This window comes from Rhinopithecus roxellana, chromosome 10 (genome assembly GCF_007565055.1).
Source record: "Rhinopithecus roxellana isolate Shanxi Qingling chromosome 10, ASM756505v1, whole genome shotgun sequence".
Lineage (NCBI taxonomy): Eukaryota > Metazoa > Chordata > Mammalia > Primates > Cercopithecidae > Rhinopithecus > Rhinopithecus roxellana.
The window spans coordinates 4,477,556-4,492,998 of record NC_044558.1 but is presented as its reverse complement, the minus strand read 5'-3'; the positions used below and the strand labels follow the sequence as shown (position 1 = coordinate 4,492,998).

Sequence of the window (15,443 nt, the reverse complement as noted above, 5' to 3'; positions counted from 1 at the left end):
AATTTAATTACTCAAATATACATTTTAAAATTGCTGTCACAAGATTAATCTGTAAGATGCCCATTTTCTTAGATACAAGTACTTAAAGATAGTAAATATACACAGAATCTTTGGCAAGTGCTATGTATTTGATTCCCTTAATAGCTACACTTTATCCTAAATCTCCTATGAATTAAAGATACAATGTATTCTAAAGAAATAATATTTTTAGATAAAATTTTATTCTCATTTTTCCATATCTTTTTTTCTGTTTTTCTTTTCATGATAACAGCCTACCGTTACTAAATAAATAATTATGCATTCCAAACATTTTGAAAGTTGCCTTGCCAAGAAAATTTTGGATGATCGCCTTCTCAGCTGACTGAGGCTACTGACAGAAAAGAGATTTGGGTTGGCTGTGAGATCTGGAAGGCAGGACATCCAGGGAAGTTCTGCCAATCATTCTAACATACAGGCTGGGTCCATTTCTATGGCCACTATGTCAAGAACTACAAAAGCTGAAAGGGGAGGTGATCATGTAATTTCTGGTGGGTTACCTAATATTAATTAGTCTTGAGTGGATTCACTCCATCTAACCCTTTTCCATCCATCTTACCTCTTAGGTCTACAATTCTTTCAGATATGAAAAATGATACTTGATTGAATGTTGGGCTCTTCTGGTTCTCACTTTTCTTTGTAGACACAGCTTACAAATTCATTTGCTAAAAAGTTACCAAAGCAATTTTCCAAAATTGAGAGGGAGATGAGACTAGATCATCCCTTTGTTTTCTTTGATTTCATGATTCTGTGTTTTGGGTGTACCAGAGGAGGCTGTGACCCCTGTGACTCACAAGAGAGCCAGTGATGGGGCGGGGAGCCAGTTGAAGAAGAGAAGGCCTAGTCAGACACATGGACTTGAACTTGAGGAGCACTGCATTGGGATAGTGACGCCACTGAAGTAAGGGGGCATTTGGGGAAGGTCATCCATCTTCAGGGTGAAGCAACAGCTCACAATACGAAGAGGGTCTCTGTGAGTAGTAGTGAGGAGTAGTGAGGAGGAGGAGAGCGCTCATGGTGAGGAGTTGGAAGTGCGGGGAAAGAGGAAGTGGGGAGGGAGTGCTCCCACACACCGCTGGTGAGCATGGAGACTGGCACGGCTCCAGAAGCAACGTGCCCACGTGTAGGAAAACCAGACGCTCCTCAGAACTCAGACTAACTATAACTCTTTTTAAGGCACTGATTCTTTTTTAGGACAATATCTTTACTTAAAAAATAGTATAGAACATAGGCCAGGATTAATGTAGAAAATATCTTAATACTTATCACAGTGAAACACAAGGAAAAATTAAATGTCTAACAGTGGGGGATGCTTTGCTCATCCTTGAACTGAATATTATATAACCATTCAAATGATATTCTGAAGAAATCTATTTCAAAAAGTTAATAAAATTGGAAAAGATGTATGTAGAATGTTAAATTTATATAAAGAAGCAAGATGTAAAGACCACATATACAATGTTGTCTTGTTATGAGTGCTTTTATATACTTTATATATAAAATATTTTAAAATATATTTTTAATAAATATACTTCTAGTCAATCATCCTCTCCCCTGAAAGCTGCCAGTGATCCTGAGGACATGACCTCACGGACGATCTCAAAGGAGCTGCTCCATGCCTGCCTCACCTGCCAGTAGCCCATGTGCCCTGAGCCCTGGCCATTTATTTTAAAGTATTTTATATATTTTTAAAGTATATTTTCCAAGTTAAAAAGGAAGGATCTCTTACTTTTGTAAAAGTGAAAAAGAAACAAAAACAAAAATCCTTTAAAAATTCTGGGCCGGGCGCGGTGGCTCACGCCTGTAATCCCAGCACTTTGGGAGGCTGAGGCGGGCGGATCACGAGGTCAGGAGATCGAGACCATCCTGGTTAACACGGTGAAACCCTGTCTCTACTAAAAATACAAAAAATTAGCCGGGCGTGTGGCGGGTGCCTGTAGTCCCAGCTGCTCGGGAGGCTGAAGCAGGAGAATGGCGTGAACCCAGAAGGCGAAGCTTGCAGTGAGCCGAGATCACGCCATTGCACTCCAGCCTGGGCGACAGAGCCAGACTCTGTCTCAAAAAAAAAAAAAAAAAAAAAAAAAAATTCTGACAGGCAGCACCCCAAAACAAATACCAAAACGGCCAGGCGCAGTGTCTCATGCCTATAATCCCAGCACTTTGGGAGGCCAAGGTGGGCAGATCATGGACTGAGGTCAGCAGTTTGAGACCAGCCTGACCAACATGGTAAAACTCCATCTTTACTAAAAATACAAAAATTGGCTGGGCGTGGTGGTGGGCGGCTGTAATCCCAGCTACTCAGGAGGCTGAGGCAAGAGAATTACTTGAACCCAGGAGGCGGAGGTTGCAGTGAGCTGAGATCATGCCACTGCACTCTATCCTGGGAAACAGAGCGAGACTGTGTCTCAAAAGAAAAAAAAAAAAAAGCAAAAACAAAACAAACAAATAAACAAACAAACCCAAGACAAAATTGTGTAAGATACAGATGAACACAATTTGAAAGCAACTAGAGGATGTATGGAACACTGTCAAAGCTCATGTCACATGGAAGTTGAATGGAAATAGAAAATAGACCACTGACTTTGTCTGAAAGGTCACACTAAATTAGAATAACCAAGAGTTACTGAACACATACATGCCCATGTGTGAGGTTAAACATTATCTCATTTAGTTCTTATGAAACATAGGTTTCATAAGAGAAGTATGATCGCTAACTCCATCTCACCCATGAAGTAACCAGGGCACTGAGGAGTCCAATTATTTGCTGAGGGCTATACGGTATAGTAAATGCCCAGCATTCAAACACGGGATCTTAACCAATGTGTGCTATTGCCTCGTTGCTTGGGAATTTGATTGTGAAAGGGAGAGAAAAACTGAATGTTTGTGGAAAGGGTTAGGAGAGTTGAGGTCTGGGTTTATTTTGTGCTTCTAGTATTGTGACATTTGGACTTGTTTAAAGGCAGTAGAAAAGGAATCTGCAAAGAGGGAGAAATAAAAGACGGATGTTAGGAAGAGTGTTTCTCTAGCATCGAGGATGGCCGGGGCTCAGGGAACAGAGGGGGCTGCTGGCGGGTGAGGTGGGCATGGGGCCGCTCCTTTGAGATCGTCCGTGAGGCCGTGTCCTCAGGATCGCTGATGGCTTGCAGGGGACGGGAGGATTGAATAGAAGTGTGGTGTTCTTGACATTTAGTTAAAGTGAGTGCCAGGTGGGGGCTGACAGACAGAGCATGCTGAAGAGGCCTGGAAGAGGAACCCTGAGGAGTAAGCCCAGCTCTGGGGCCAGGCTGCTGTGGGCAGGTTTATGAGCCAGGCCTGCTCAGTTGGCAGACCCTGTCCACAAGGGCTCTGTGGTCTGGAAGCAAAGAGAGAGGAGTGGTGGCGGTGGTGGAGGAGAAGTTCCAGAATCTGAAGAGTTGCCCTGAATGGCCAATGTTGGATGGGTGCCCAGAGGAGGAAAGGGGTGGTTGGGGCTTCGGGGAGTCCAGGGACAGGCAAATTTGGGGGAGCAAGGGCCGTTGGAGGCAGTTTGTGATGGGAAGAGATGAGAAGCAGGGAGGTGATTGTGAGAGAGGAAGCAGAAATCTGGAGATGTTAGAGCTGCAGTCAGTCCCACTTGGTGTTCAAGAACTTGGTGGCAGTTTGTCTGAAGGGGAACAGTGAGGTCAGGGTTTCTCACTAGCCATCAGAATGAATGTTATGCACCCTAAGGATGATAGCAGAGGGCAGGGCATAAAGAGGAAACAGCCTGACCCAGGCACTAATATAGATCATGTGAGTCCTGTAAAGGGTTAAAGAGGGACGTGGGAGAGAGAGGGCCAGGAGCAGAGGGCAGGACCAGGAGAGATGGTAGTTTGGACAGATGGCAGGATTGTCAGTTGCTGAGATATGAAGATAAGGGGGGAGAAGCTCAGGGAGGTTGTGGGAATCACATAGAATCAAAGAGAAGGATGGCCCTTCCTTTCTCTTCTCCTGTGAGAATAGGGAGTGGCAGAGATGAACTGAGATTTGTTGCATGTTTCATGTGTCAGGCTCAAGATGGTCCATCAATATTAACCCTGATTTTAACCTTAATATTAACTCTAAACCCGTTTTATACATGAGATTGACATTGAGACTTGAAGAGAGCAGGTAATTTGCCCAAGCCCACACGGTTCGTATATGGTAGAGCAAGGATTCAACCCTACCATTGTAGCACTGATGCCTATCATGTTCCCAGTCATAAACCTTGGCAAAGCCCCCTCCACAGGAGAGGCAGGAGGCTGCCTCAGAGGCTGCGGTTCCTGAATGTAGCTCCTGCTCCACGCCCACGACACAGTTTCCCTGAAGAGGGAGAGAAGCACAAGGTGAAGGTGACCCTGATGGGTCTCATGGGGTCAGGGGCAAGGACGTGGAAAGGAGGGCCAAGTTAAGAAGGCCCACCGTTCTCACAGATGCCTTTGTTCCGTGGTAGTCAGTACTGACCCAACGCTTCCATCTCAGAAGAGGCTGAGGGCATCACAGGAAGCCAGAGCAACACCGCCTGGTTGGTCACTTTGCCATGGGGCTGGTAGAGGAAGCACTGGGTGGTCTCATCCTACATCCTGCTTCCTTTTCTCCCCTGGATGACTTGTGGAGGACCGAGAGGTCCCTCAGAATGTGGCTGAGCGCAGCAGGGAGAGCAGGGCCAGAAGAGATGATGAATTACTGAGGCTTTTCAGCACCTTGGCTCTGTCTCTCTTCCCCTCCAGGGAGGAGCTGTCATAAACAGGGATACCAAGCGGTGTCTGGAGATGAAGAAGGATCTTTTAGGTAACCACGTGCTTGTGCTCCAGACCTGTACCACGCAAGCGTGGGAAATCCAGCACGCCGTCGGAGACTGGGGTCAGACCAACAGCCAGTGATCGCCAGACGGCGCTGGATCTGGGTCATCAATTCTTGCAAGTGGAATGACTTCTACTCCCAATACTCCCAGCTCCTTTCTCAATGAGAAGGAAAGCATGTGTATGTGTGTTTATGCAACTTCAGGTGGGGCCCGTGCGTGTGCTGGGGTGTCTCTGTTGCAGAGCGGAGAGGAAACTCTGATGCCTCATCCCCAGCTTCCCTGGGAAGGTCGTGATATATATCAAATGCCATTCTTAGAAACTCCTTGAAATAACCAGCATCTTTTGGCTGTTATGTGGGGAGAGAAGGAGGAGGATGGAAGTTTATCTTTGACTTCTGCCCACGATGTTTAGCCTCCCTTCCCGACAGCTACTGTCGCCATCTGCCCCACTCCTCCTCCCCAGCGCATCTGCCTGGGGACTCCCCAGGCTGCCAGGGGCCATTCCACGTGAGAGGCTGGGCCCTTCTCAGGCCGGCCGCATGACAGCTCTCCAGGTAGCACTAATTCTCCCTCCTGCCTGGGCTGTCCTGAGAGATGCAGCAAGTAGACAAGTGACTTTTAAAAATTCCTCCATTCCTCCTCCCATGGCGGTTTTATTTGGACTATTAATCTCTCCCACACCAAAGAGATTCTGGAGGCTGAAGGGAGGAGAGAAGGCACCTGAACTCATCACAGCTATCCGGGGGACAGTGTGTTGAGAAAGGTAAGAAAATCCACGGCCATCGGAGCCTTTCTCTTAGTAGGTTATAACATTTAATGACTGAATTACCTATTCCCTCCTCCTACTCTTGCAAATTATGGAGAAGATGAGGCTTAAATAGAGGGACGCCGCTTTCTGGGGACAAAGAAGAGACTGCAGGCAAATCTTAAAACCAAGGATTCTATGGTTGTCTGCTGGATAAATGTTTTCTGCTGGTTGGTGAGTTGGGAAGATACAGCTTAGCCTGCCAATTTTTGGCAAGGTCTTGGAGGCTGGTGGGACCAGGCACCATGGTGGGAGAGGAGGTAGGATGGCCCTGTGTGTGTGTTGTGTTGTGGGATTACCCTTCAAGCATGTGCTCCCAGAACCCCTTCTTCAGAGGTCCGCTTTTCTCTCTTAGTCCCATGTCAGGGCTGCCTGGAAATGATCTGGGGAATCATTAGGTTTTCTTAAGGCATTAGGCAAGCAAGACGGTGATAATTTGGTACAGAATTTAATCAATTAAAACTTATAAAAATGGGCTAGGCGCGGTGGCTCACGCCTGTAATCCCAGCACTTTGGGAGGCCGAGGTGGGCGGATCAGGAGGTCAGGAGTTCGAGACCATCCTGGCTAACACAGTGAAACCCTGTCTCTACTAAAAATACAAAAAATTAGCCAGGCGTGGTGGTGGGTGCTTGCAGCCCCAGCTACTCGGGAGGCTGAGGCAGGAGAATGGCGTAAACCCGGGAGGCGGAGCTTGCAGTGAACTGAGATTGCACCACTGCACTCCAGCCTGGGCGACAGAAAAAAAAAAAACTTACAAAAATGAACTTTTAAAAGTGTACGGGTTATAGACAGCTTGATTAAAATTTCACTAAGAACACTGCCATATCAAGAACTAAAACTACTGCAGATACAATTTTATTATGAAAAAATCAAGGGACAAGATGAATGGTAAGCAAATGTATAACTTCTAGCTTCTGCCTGGCAAATTGAAAGGAAAACGCAATTCACAGCAAAGTTTTGAAAAAGCATGTACCCAATAGAAAGTTGGATAAAAGACACAATATCCTTAAACATGTGAAAAGATGTTTAACCTCATTCATAGTTAGAGAAATGCAAATTAAAACAGTATTGAGATACTTTTCACTTAAATTGGTAAAAATTAAAAAGTAGGACAGCACATTCTTTTGGAAGGGCTGTGGGAAACAGGCAATCTTATACATGCAAACTGGAGATATTTAGCAATATCTAAAGATACTGTGTGTACATTTTCAATTTGTGCCAGTAATTCCACCTCTAGAGATTTACCTCCAAAAATAAGAAAATACTTATGCACAAAGTAACTCTCTGCAGTATTCATTGTAACTGAGAAATGTTGAAAAAAAGAAAACAAAAAACGATGTGGCTGAACATCAGAGAATAATTGAATACCTCCATGTAATGGAGTACTATGCAGCTATGATAAAGAACAAAGACTCCTTGTCTGAACTGATATGGGGTGATTTCCAGTATCTTTTGTTAAGTGGAAAAAGAAAAGTTGTATCTATACTATGTACTTTTTAGTTAAGAAATAAGGGAAAAATATACCTGTATCTGTTCATTTCTGCAAAGTAAAACATAAGAAGAATAAATAAGAAAATAATGAGATTGGTCACAGTTGGTGGTGGTGGCTGGAAATAGGGCAGAAAAAATTGGGAATAGGAACGGGATAGAAGGGATGTGGGGAGAGTGACATTTCTCTAACTATATATTTTCTATAGTTTTGACTTCTAGATCCACATTATATTTCAAATGCTTAAAATATAAATATATAAAATCAATAAAGATAGAAACCCAAAATGGAGTATAAACAAAATTAACTGAACCTAACTATATTTCCATATTGTAAATGAACATATACACATTCACTCATGCACACACACGTTGCTCGCACCTAGCATGCAGATCTTGTTTCTAAATATTTTCCAGTAAAAGGAATTACAAGCCTTTGGAGAAATAGCTAATTTTAGGACTGAGGCTGGGATATCTTTCTATTTTAGAAAGTTATAAACTGCTCAAAAAATTATGGGGACCTGTCACAAACCACAATGGTCAGGTTGAAGGGGGCTTCCACTGGCCGGATCTGGGACAATCTGAGTATTAAAATAAATAACGGTAATTTTAACAGAGTGATTGGCATTAACATCACCAGTTGTCAGACAAACGAATATCATGGGCCTCCTGATATAATGCAAGAAGAACACAATATCACTTCTATGGTTTTCCTGCCAAAATACAGAACCTGAACCTATAATCTTGAGGGAACATCAATCAAACCCAAATTGAGAGACATTCTTCAAAAGAGATGGTCTGTGTGCTTCAAAAATGTCAACTCATGGAAGACAAAGAGAGACTGAGGAAGTGTTCCAGATTCAAGGAGACTAACGAGATAACTAAATGTAATGTGTGATCCTGGATTAGATCCTGGACCTGAGGGCTTTTCCCCCCTTTGATTGTAAAGGACAGCAGTAGACAATAGGTGGAAGTTGAATAAGGTTTATTGATTAGATCATAGCATTGTATCCTGATTTTGATCATTGTACTCTGGCTGTATAAGAGGATGTTCTTTATTTTACAAAATGGTCCCTGGATGGAGTTGAGGGGAAGGGACATTGTCTCTGAGATTTTATATAGATAGATGATGGATGGGTGGATGGATGGATACAGCAGTAGACAGATTCCATGGAGCAGTGAATGGATAGAGATAGATAGATAGATAGATAGACAGATAGATAGATAGATAGATAGATAGACAGACAGACAGAAGTGGGAATGATCAAGCAAATGTGGAAAAGTGAATCTGGATGAACGGTAAAGGGTTTGTTTACAAGAATTCTTTGTACTATGTTTGCAACTTTTCTGTACATCTGGAATTGTTTAAAAATAAAAACAAAAAATAAACTCAAAGAACGCCTAGCTAGATAGACACTAAAAACCTCTTCCCTTTTAACTGCAATGATAAACAATAGCAGCTTAATTCAAGTTTGGTGTACTTTATTCTTTGAGGGAAATCTGTGATTCTCTCACACTTACAGCGAGGATGCAGAAAGCTGCTTAGGCTCCCCAGTTTCCCAGGGGTCCTGAGCTTCCCCCAGCAGCTCCGTTCTCCAGGGTAGCCTGTTAGTTATGACAAAGAACGTATTGATTTGCTTCCTTGGCCCTAAAACCACCTATGCATTCCTTGTCCTAAGATCTACATGGAATTTTGCTTATCTGGTCACTGTCTACTTCTAGCTTTCATTCGCCAGGACATGTGAAGGTTGTCTCAGTGACTGTCTTCAGTCCACTCAGGAAACTGTTACCTTGGAAACCAAGTTAATTATTTATTGACCCCTCTCTCTGATTTTTGGGAACACTGGAGCTCTACTGTAAGTCAGTATGACCTTGTAAACAACAGTAAGTATGACAAGTAAACTCGTCGATGACCCTGGAGTGTGAAAGGTCGCCAAAACCCCAACAGAGAGGTCTGTGTTTGATTCCAGGAGTTGGATATCTGGAACTGTGGACCCGTCATTCATTCCCTTTCTTTGACTCAAAAAGTGAAAGTCCCTGGGGCATCTTGCAAATGGCCATTTTCTCCCCATCCCACATTACTTCTCAATTTCCAGATGGCCATGCCCAATTTATCCCCTTATGGGAATAAGCCATGCTATAGCAGCCTTGAAGAACCACAGTTTACTGTTACAAAATGCTCCTCTCTTGGCCCTAAAGTAACAGGCTTGTTCCTCTTGTCATTCCACCTATCTAAAACTAGAATTACAAGGCAGCTTTGCTTGTTTTTCTCCCTACAACACCAAACTTCAAACAGAAATCCTAGGAATGCAGCTTGGATCTGTCCCACTCTTTACTGCAGCGTTGCAGCCTCTACTTCCCTAGGATTCTGGCACTTTTCCAAAGGGAGCACGGCCTGAGACTCAGGGTTCACTGCCGTCACGTGCCTGGTTGATCCTCTTCTCCAGGCCCTAAGCATCACCTACACGAGGCTTGAGCATCCCAAGTCTGTCTTCAGAGGGAGCAACTTCCTCATCTGTGTAAGACCTAAAGGGTACAGAGCTGTGAGCCATGCCATAATGCGTTGACATTCTAGAATTTTAAAGTTAATCTCTTACAGAGTTCCCTCATTTTACTTGTAATACATTTTAACAATAGGAAATGTGCTTTTAGCTAATTTTCTAAATTTAAAGAAATGTGTGAAGTCCTTTTATAGAGATTAAATGAAATAGAGTGAGGTCTGTAATGTCAGGTCGAGTTAATTATCACTAGGATTAAAGGGTAAAATCAACGGCTCATGACTTTAAGTTATAATTTTAGCAAACACAGTTTTCTCCCACATCTTAACAAATGTGGTTTAAAGGAGCAAATATGTCTCAAGATTCCAAATCTACCATCTCCTTGGAACTATAAAAACCAAATCTGTCAATATCACCAGAAAGATGTTTGGCTTCCGTAGCAAAAAAAAAAACCTAGGAAGAAACTCAACTTTATATAACGAAATAAGAAGTAGGTATAGTTCTAACTTTAACTAATGAAACCAGGCATGTCAACATTCCCTAATGTTAATATTTTCCTTCTCTGTCTTACAAGCCATAAAGGCTAAGTTAGGACTTGGCCTTTCAAAGTAAGTTGTCAACCTTCTTTCACTCTTTGAAGGTTCTTCATTAACTGCTGAGTGAGGCTGGTGGTTCTGCTTCCAGGGCATTTTCTAGCTGAGACTAAATTGATGAAAATGGGCTTGAGTTTTGCTGTTGCTACACGGACTTTGTCCTGGAGCCCCTGAGTCTCAGCTATTTCCCCCTCATCAAGCTGCCTACTCTGCTTTCCAGAGAGCCTGCTGGTGGGCCTTCCTGATGGGTCTGCAGCCGATCTTGACCAGGTTTTCCATACGGGAATCCCTTCCTAGCATTGCTCAGGAAATTTTGGTTTTTCCAAATCCCAAATTCAAAGCAAAATCAGTTGAAAAATGGGGAAAACAGAAAACAGCTTTATAATTCTCCTGTGAGAATTAAAGTTTTGCAGGTGACATAGAGCTGTTACTGGTCTGATGAAACCATTGATGTCCAATGGAATACAAGAGCAGAAAACACAGACATAGCCCAAGATCAAGGTTGATGTTTTCGAACACCAGGACGGGAGTGCAAAGAAAAAAAAAAACAGTCGTGATCTAATCAGTTTAACATCCTTATGTGTAGCAATAGCCCTGTTATAAATGTGCGTTTGTGATTTGTCTGCCTGTAACGTTGAGTAATTGTTGCAAATAAAATACATATTAGTATTTTTTAAGCATGGTATATTCTATGCAAATATTCATACAAATCTTATGAAGGGTGTTTTAAGAAATATCAAGTTTTGGAAGCAAAATATGTTCTTAAACTGTCAGTTTCAACCTGTGATTCTATCTAGAGCTGCTAGCTTACTAGGGTACCTGAATGTTACATTATCTGAATATACACAATAATGTTTGCTGGAATGTCCCAGAGTTTGAATATTTGCTACAGACTATAGTTTTTATAAATGTTATTGAACTTAATATTTCTTATTTATGAAATAACTTTTAGATATCCAAAACAATGAGTAAAAAGTATTATTAATTTTAGAAATACTTAAAGAATAACTTATGATTTGGAGAATTCCTGAGAGTTTTGATTTTTTTGCTCCTGAGCCCCAAAGATACTATCTGTTGGGAATCTGTTGAAAATCCTACCCTAACATTGCTTAAGCCTACCAGGTGGTCTCCATCAATTTACTGCTCTGGGTTCTCCATTAAACAATCAAACACGAATCTTTCAGGTATTTTTTAATAAAAATGTGGTGCTCTTAGGTATTTTAATAAAAAATGGAAAACATTTCTTAATAAACCAAGTGTTTCAAAATGCTTTTGAAACAATTAGTTTCCCCACAGCCTTTGTGACCCTCTCATGCCTGTGTGTGTATGTGCAGTGCTTGGCTGTGAGAAGCAGGGCTGGGTAGACAGCAGCTCAGGCGCAGTGTCTAGTGGGCCCTCACTGGGTCACAGCCACCACAGTGACAATCTCCAACAATTAGTCTAGTGACTTTATAATCTTCAAGAGCTTCTCTCCAGGGCAGGAGAGTTCTGTTAAAGATGGAGTTCACTCAAGATGGAGTGGAGCACCATGTACCTCCCAGCTTCCTCTGATCCCTGGGGAAAGGGGAAAATCTAAGAATGCAGATTGCAGTAACAGTGACAACAAGAGGAATCCAAGAGTAGCTCCAATTTTAGCATCATAACCTGTGTGACCCCTTTCTTCCTGGAGCCCCCAACCCCAACCTTTATCATGGGGTCCCTTCCCTGTCTACTGGAACTCTTTCCCTAGAGTTTGGTCCCAGATATGGGGTAGGTGCCATGGATCCTGTGGTGCAGATGCTGTAGGCACAAATGCTCTGTTGTGCTCTGCTTTTAAAACCTGGGGCTCTGCCAGTTTCATACGGGCTCCTCTTACCCAGCTGGAGCCAGACACTAGGTCACACCCAAAAGAGAGGGCTGGCACTCTGGTCCTGGGCAGACTGCTGTCCTGGGGACTGGCTACCTGCCTGGCCTTGTTTGCCTTCCTGACCTAGAACGCTCGCTCCTGAGTTCCCCAGCGTGGCATAGGGAACAGTGGAGGTGGACTGAGGGGACAGGAAAGCACTGGCTTGGGACCACAGGAATGGCAACTGCAAAGACAGTTCAGGGGATGAAGGACATTATGGGATGGATGTGGCAGGAGGTGGACAGCAGGGCTTACGAGTGAGGAAAGGGACAGGGTGGGCGGGAGCCACACTTGCCTCCAGTAGCCACTGCAGTGGGCTCAGGGAACCTGGACGGCCATGGGAACCTCTGGCGATGGCAGGCAGTGCATCAGTGTAAACATGTCTGTAGCTAAGCCTGGGGACTGGCCGGGTAGGGGTGGCTGGGTGAGCCAGGAAAAGAGCCTGTGGCTGCTGCTACTCTCATTCTCCTCCCTAGAGGCTCTCCTCGCCTCTGCCCACCCTCAGATGGGGGGACTTTTGTGTGCAGGATGCACCTAGCTCCTGCAGAGCTGGCCCTGGCTGCCCACTGATCCGTGGGCTGGTCTGCTTGTGTGCATCTTTCTGTTCAGTCAGAGGGAAGCAACAGGGGGTCTGTACTCAGAAATACTTTGCCCAGGGTACCTTTCATCATGGACAGACAATTTTCCATATAGGATTCTTCTTTGGAGCCCTACCCCAGCTCTTAGAGTCTCGAGAAGAGCTCTGTCAGGGGAGTCAGATTCCCACCTATGGGATTCCCCCTTTCTTCCTTGAACCCTTTGGGAACAGGGATGACTCCTTACAACCCTGATAAGAAACACCCTTAAAATTACTGAAGGCCTCTCATCTACCTCACCCCTACCAGTCTGAACTCCCTGTAGCCAAGTTCTCTTGAAAAGAGAGGGAGAGGAGGTGAAGTGGAAGTGGGGGTGGGATGTGGTGGTTGGGGCAATGTCTAGAGCTGGGGAGAAGCACATCTGCTGATGCTGTCCAGTGCTGCCCTGCAAATGACCATCGGTGGCCAACACGGCAGATCTGTGGCCATCTGAGCTTTTCCAAACATCTTGTTTATACACAGAGGAGTTTGGAAAAATAACAGCAATTCAGGGCCACTTCCACCCAAAAGGCAAGGAAGGGAGGTTCTTCAGAGAGCAGCCAAGATGCCTGTGGGAGGGTGGCTGAGGTTGGGCAAATAGACCTGCTGGCCAGTTGCTCCCTGAAAGCAATGTGGTACAACAAACAGGTCCCTGTTCTGAAATCCAGCTCGCCTTTGGCCCTGGTGTGGAGTGGTCTGGCACATCCAGGGACAGACAGACTTTACCTCAGATGTGCTTTGGGAAAACACACCCAGCAAGTTCTTGGCAGCATTCTGCCTTTCTCCACTCCATCCTTAGAGTCTCTTGGCTCCAGAAAGGACCAAAGATCCCCACGCCTCCTGGCCAGAGGCCTCAGAGAGAGACATTTGTAGGTGTCTTTTCATTACAGACTCCTGGTTACTGGAATTTGAAAATCTGGCTGTGCACACTGATTCCAGGCCAACTGTTGGCACTCATGTTGTAGCAAGGACCAGCTTCTACCCCCCACACCCCTTTTTAAGTCAAAGATGGAAGAACTCCATTTGGCAGTTCTTTTCCCTGAAATAGCAACAAGAAGAGAGACAAACATCCAAAGTTTAAAAAAAGAAAACTTTACAGAAAAACAGAGATTGTCTTATAACGTTATTCTCATCAGTAATTCCTTTAACTCTGTCATCGGACCCTTGGTATTTGTGATTATAAATGAGCCTCTAGACTGGGTGTGCAAGTCAGTTCTAAAGCCACAGCTGGGATTGTTGTTTTTCAAGTGTAGTAAAAGACACATAGCCAGTTAGAAAGTTTAATTAAACCCATGAGTCAGAGAATATGAAAGACCCAGGTAAATACGCTTTCCGCAGGTGTGGCTTTGGAGACAGCAAAGAGGCATTTTTGCTTGCCTGGAGGCTAGGTGTTCTCCCTCCGGTCTGGAGGGGACCTTGTGATGGTGTTTGTCCTTGGAAAGTAGGTGTCCTCACACAAGGAGTATCTTATTTACTCTCTTTCAGACACACAGTCACCTGCCTCCTACTACCAGGGTCAAAGAAAAGAGAAAGAAAAAGACGCTGTGAACTCCGTTCTGTTGTCTTTCAAGACTTTATAGCTGCTGGATGCCTGGCCTAGATATACCAAAGTTCTGCCAATTTAATCGTGCTTCCTTTGAATTTTATGGGTTTCTTTCTTTTTTTCCCTTCTTCCCACCTACAGTCCTAAGTTTCATTCTTTCTCATCTCACACTTGGCAGAATCAAGTTGAATGATACAGAAAAGAAAGCAGGTACCCCTGGGAATCAAGGATGGGGCTGGAAGGGGTGGCAGGAAGTGTGGAGAAGGCGCCCATTGAGGGTGGTTTAAGGAGGTGAGTGAAAAGGGGACACTGCCTGTTCGAGAGGCTTGAGCTGTTCCAGGGATGTGGCTCTGAGCAAATAGAGATGTGGAACTGGGAGGAAAGGGAGCTCAAAAGGAATTTGCCTGGATGGAATGAAAGAGCAAAGGCAGAGGGTGAATCCTGGGACAGAGACCCTGTGGGACATATGGGTAAACACAGCAGCCAATGGAAGTGTTTTGCATTCTGCCTTCTCCCTAAGGAGTGCGTCGAGAAACGAATGAATGAATAATACTTGTTTTATTTCTCACTGTAAAAGTAACCCCACATTGTATTGTAGAAATTTCCAAAACACATAAACACAAAATAAAGTAAAACCATGCATAATCTTACTGCTTGGAAGTAATACTACTAAATTCTGTTCATTTTCATCTTTTGTATTTGAACCTATGTGTCTGAACATATTTATATATTTCATGAAATTAGGACCATCCTTTATATATGCAGTGATAGGTTTTTTTTTGTTTGTTTGTTTGTTTATAGAGTGCAGTGACATGATCATAGCTCACTGGCTCACTGTAACCTCAAACTTCTGCCTCAGCCTCCTGAGTAGCTGGGACTACAGGCATGTGACACCACATTCAGCTAATTTATTTATTTTTTATTTTTGTAGAGGCAGGGTCTTGCTGTGTTGCCCAGGCTTATGTCAAACTTCTGTCCTCAAGCAATTTTCCCACCCTGGCCTTCCAAAGTGCTGGGATTACAGGCATGACTCATGTCCAGTCTGATTTTTCAATTTAGTTTTTTTTTTTTTTCAGAAATCCAACATTATTCACTAGTCCATATTTATGGATATAGACAAGTCACCTGCTGAAAGAGAAAAGTTTCTAGTACTGAATTTAGAGGATAACTCTGCAGAGC

At 43.8% G+C, this 15,443-nt stretch overlaps 1 protein-coding gene across 1 annotated transcript in view; it reads left to right on the top strand.

Annotated features, from left to right (window-relative positions):
• Positions 1-6,036, top strand: part of GALNT8 (polypeptide N-acetylgalactosaminyltransferase 8) — a 58,467-nt gene extending 52,431 nt beyond the window's left edge. The window contains exon 11 of the mRNA XM_010359160.2: positions 4,764-6,036. Within this exon, the coding sequence (XP_010357462.2) occupies positions 4,764-4,916 (153 nt within the window). The 3' untranslated portion in view covers positions 4,917-6,036. The remainder of the gene's footprint in view (positions 1-4,763) is intronic.
• The last annotated feature ends 9,407 nt before the right edge of the window (positions 6,037-15,443 follow it).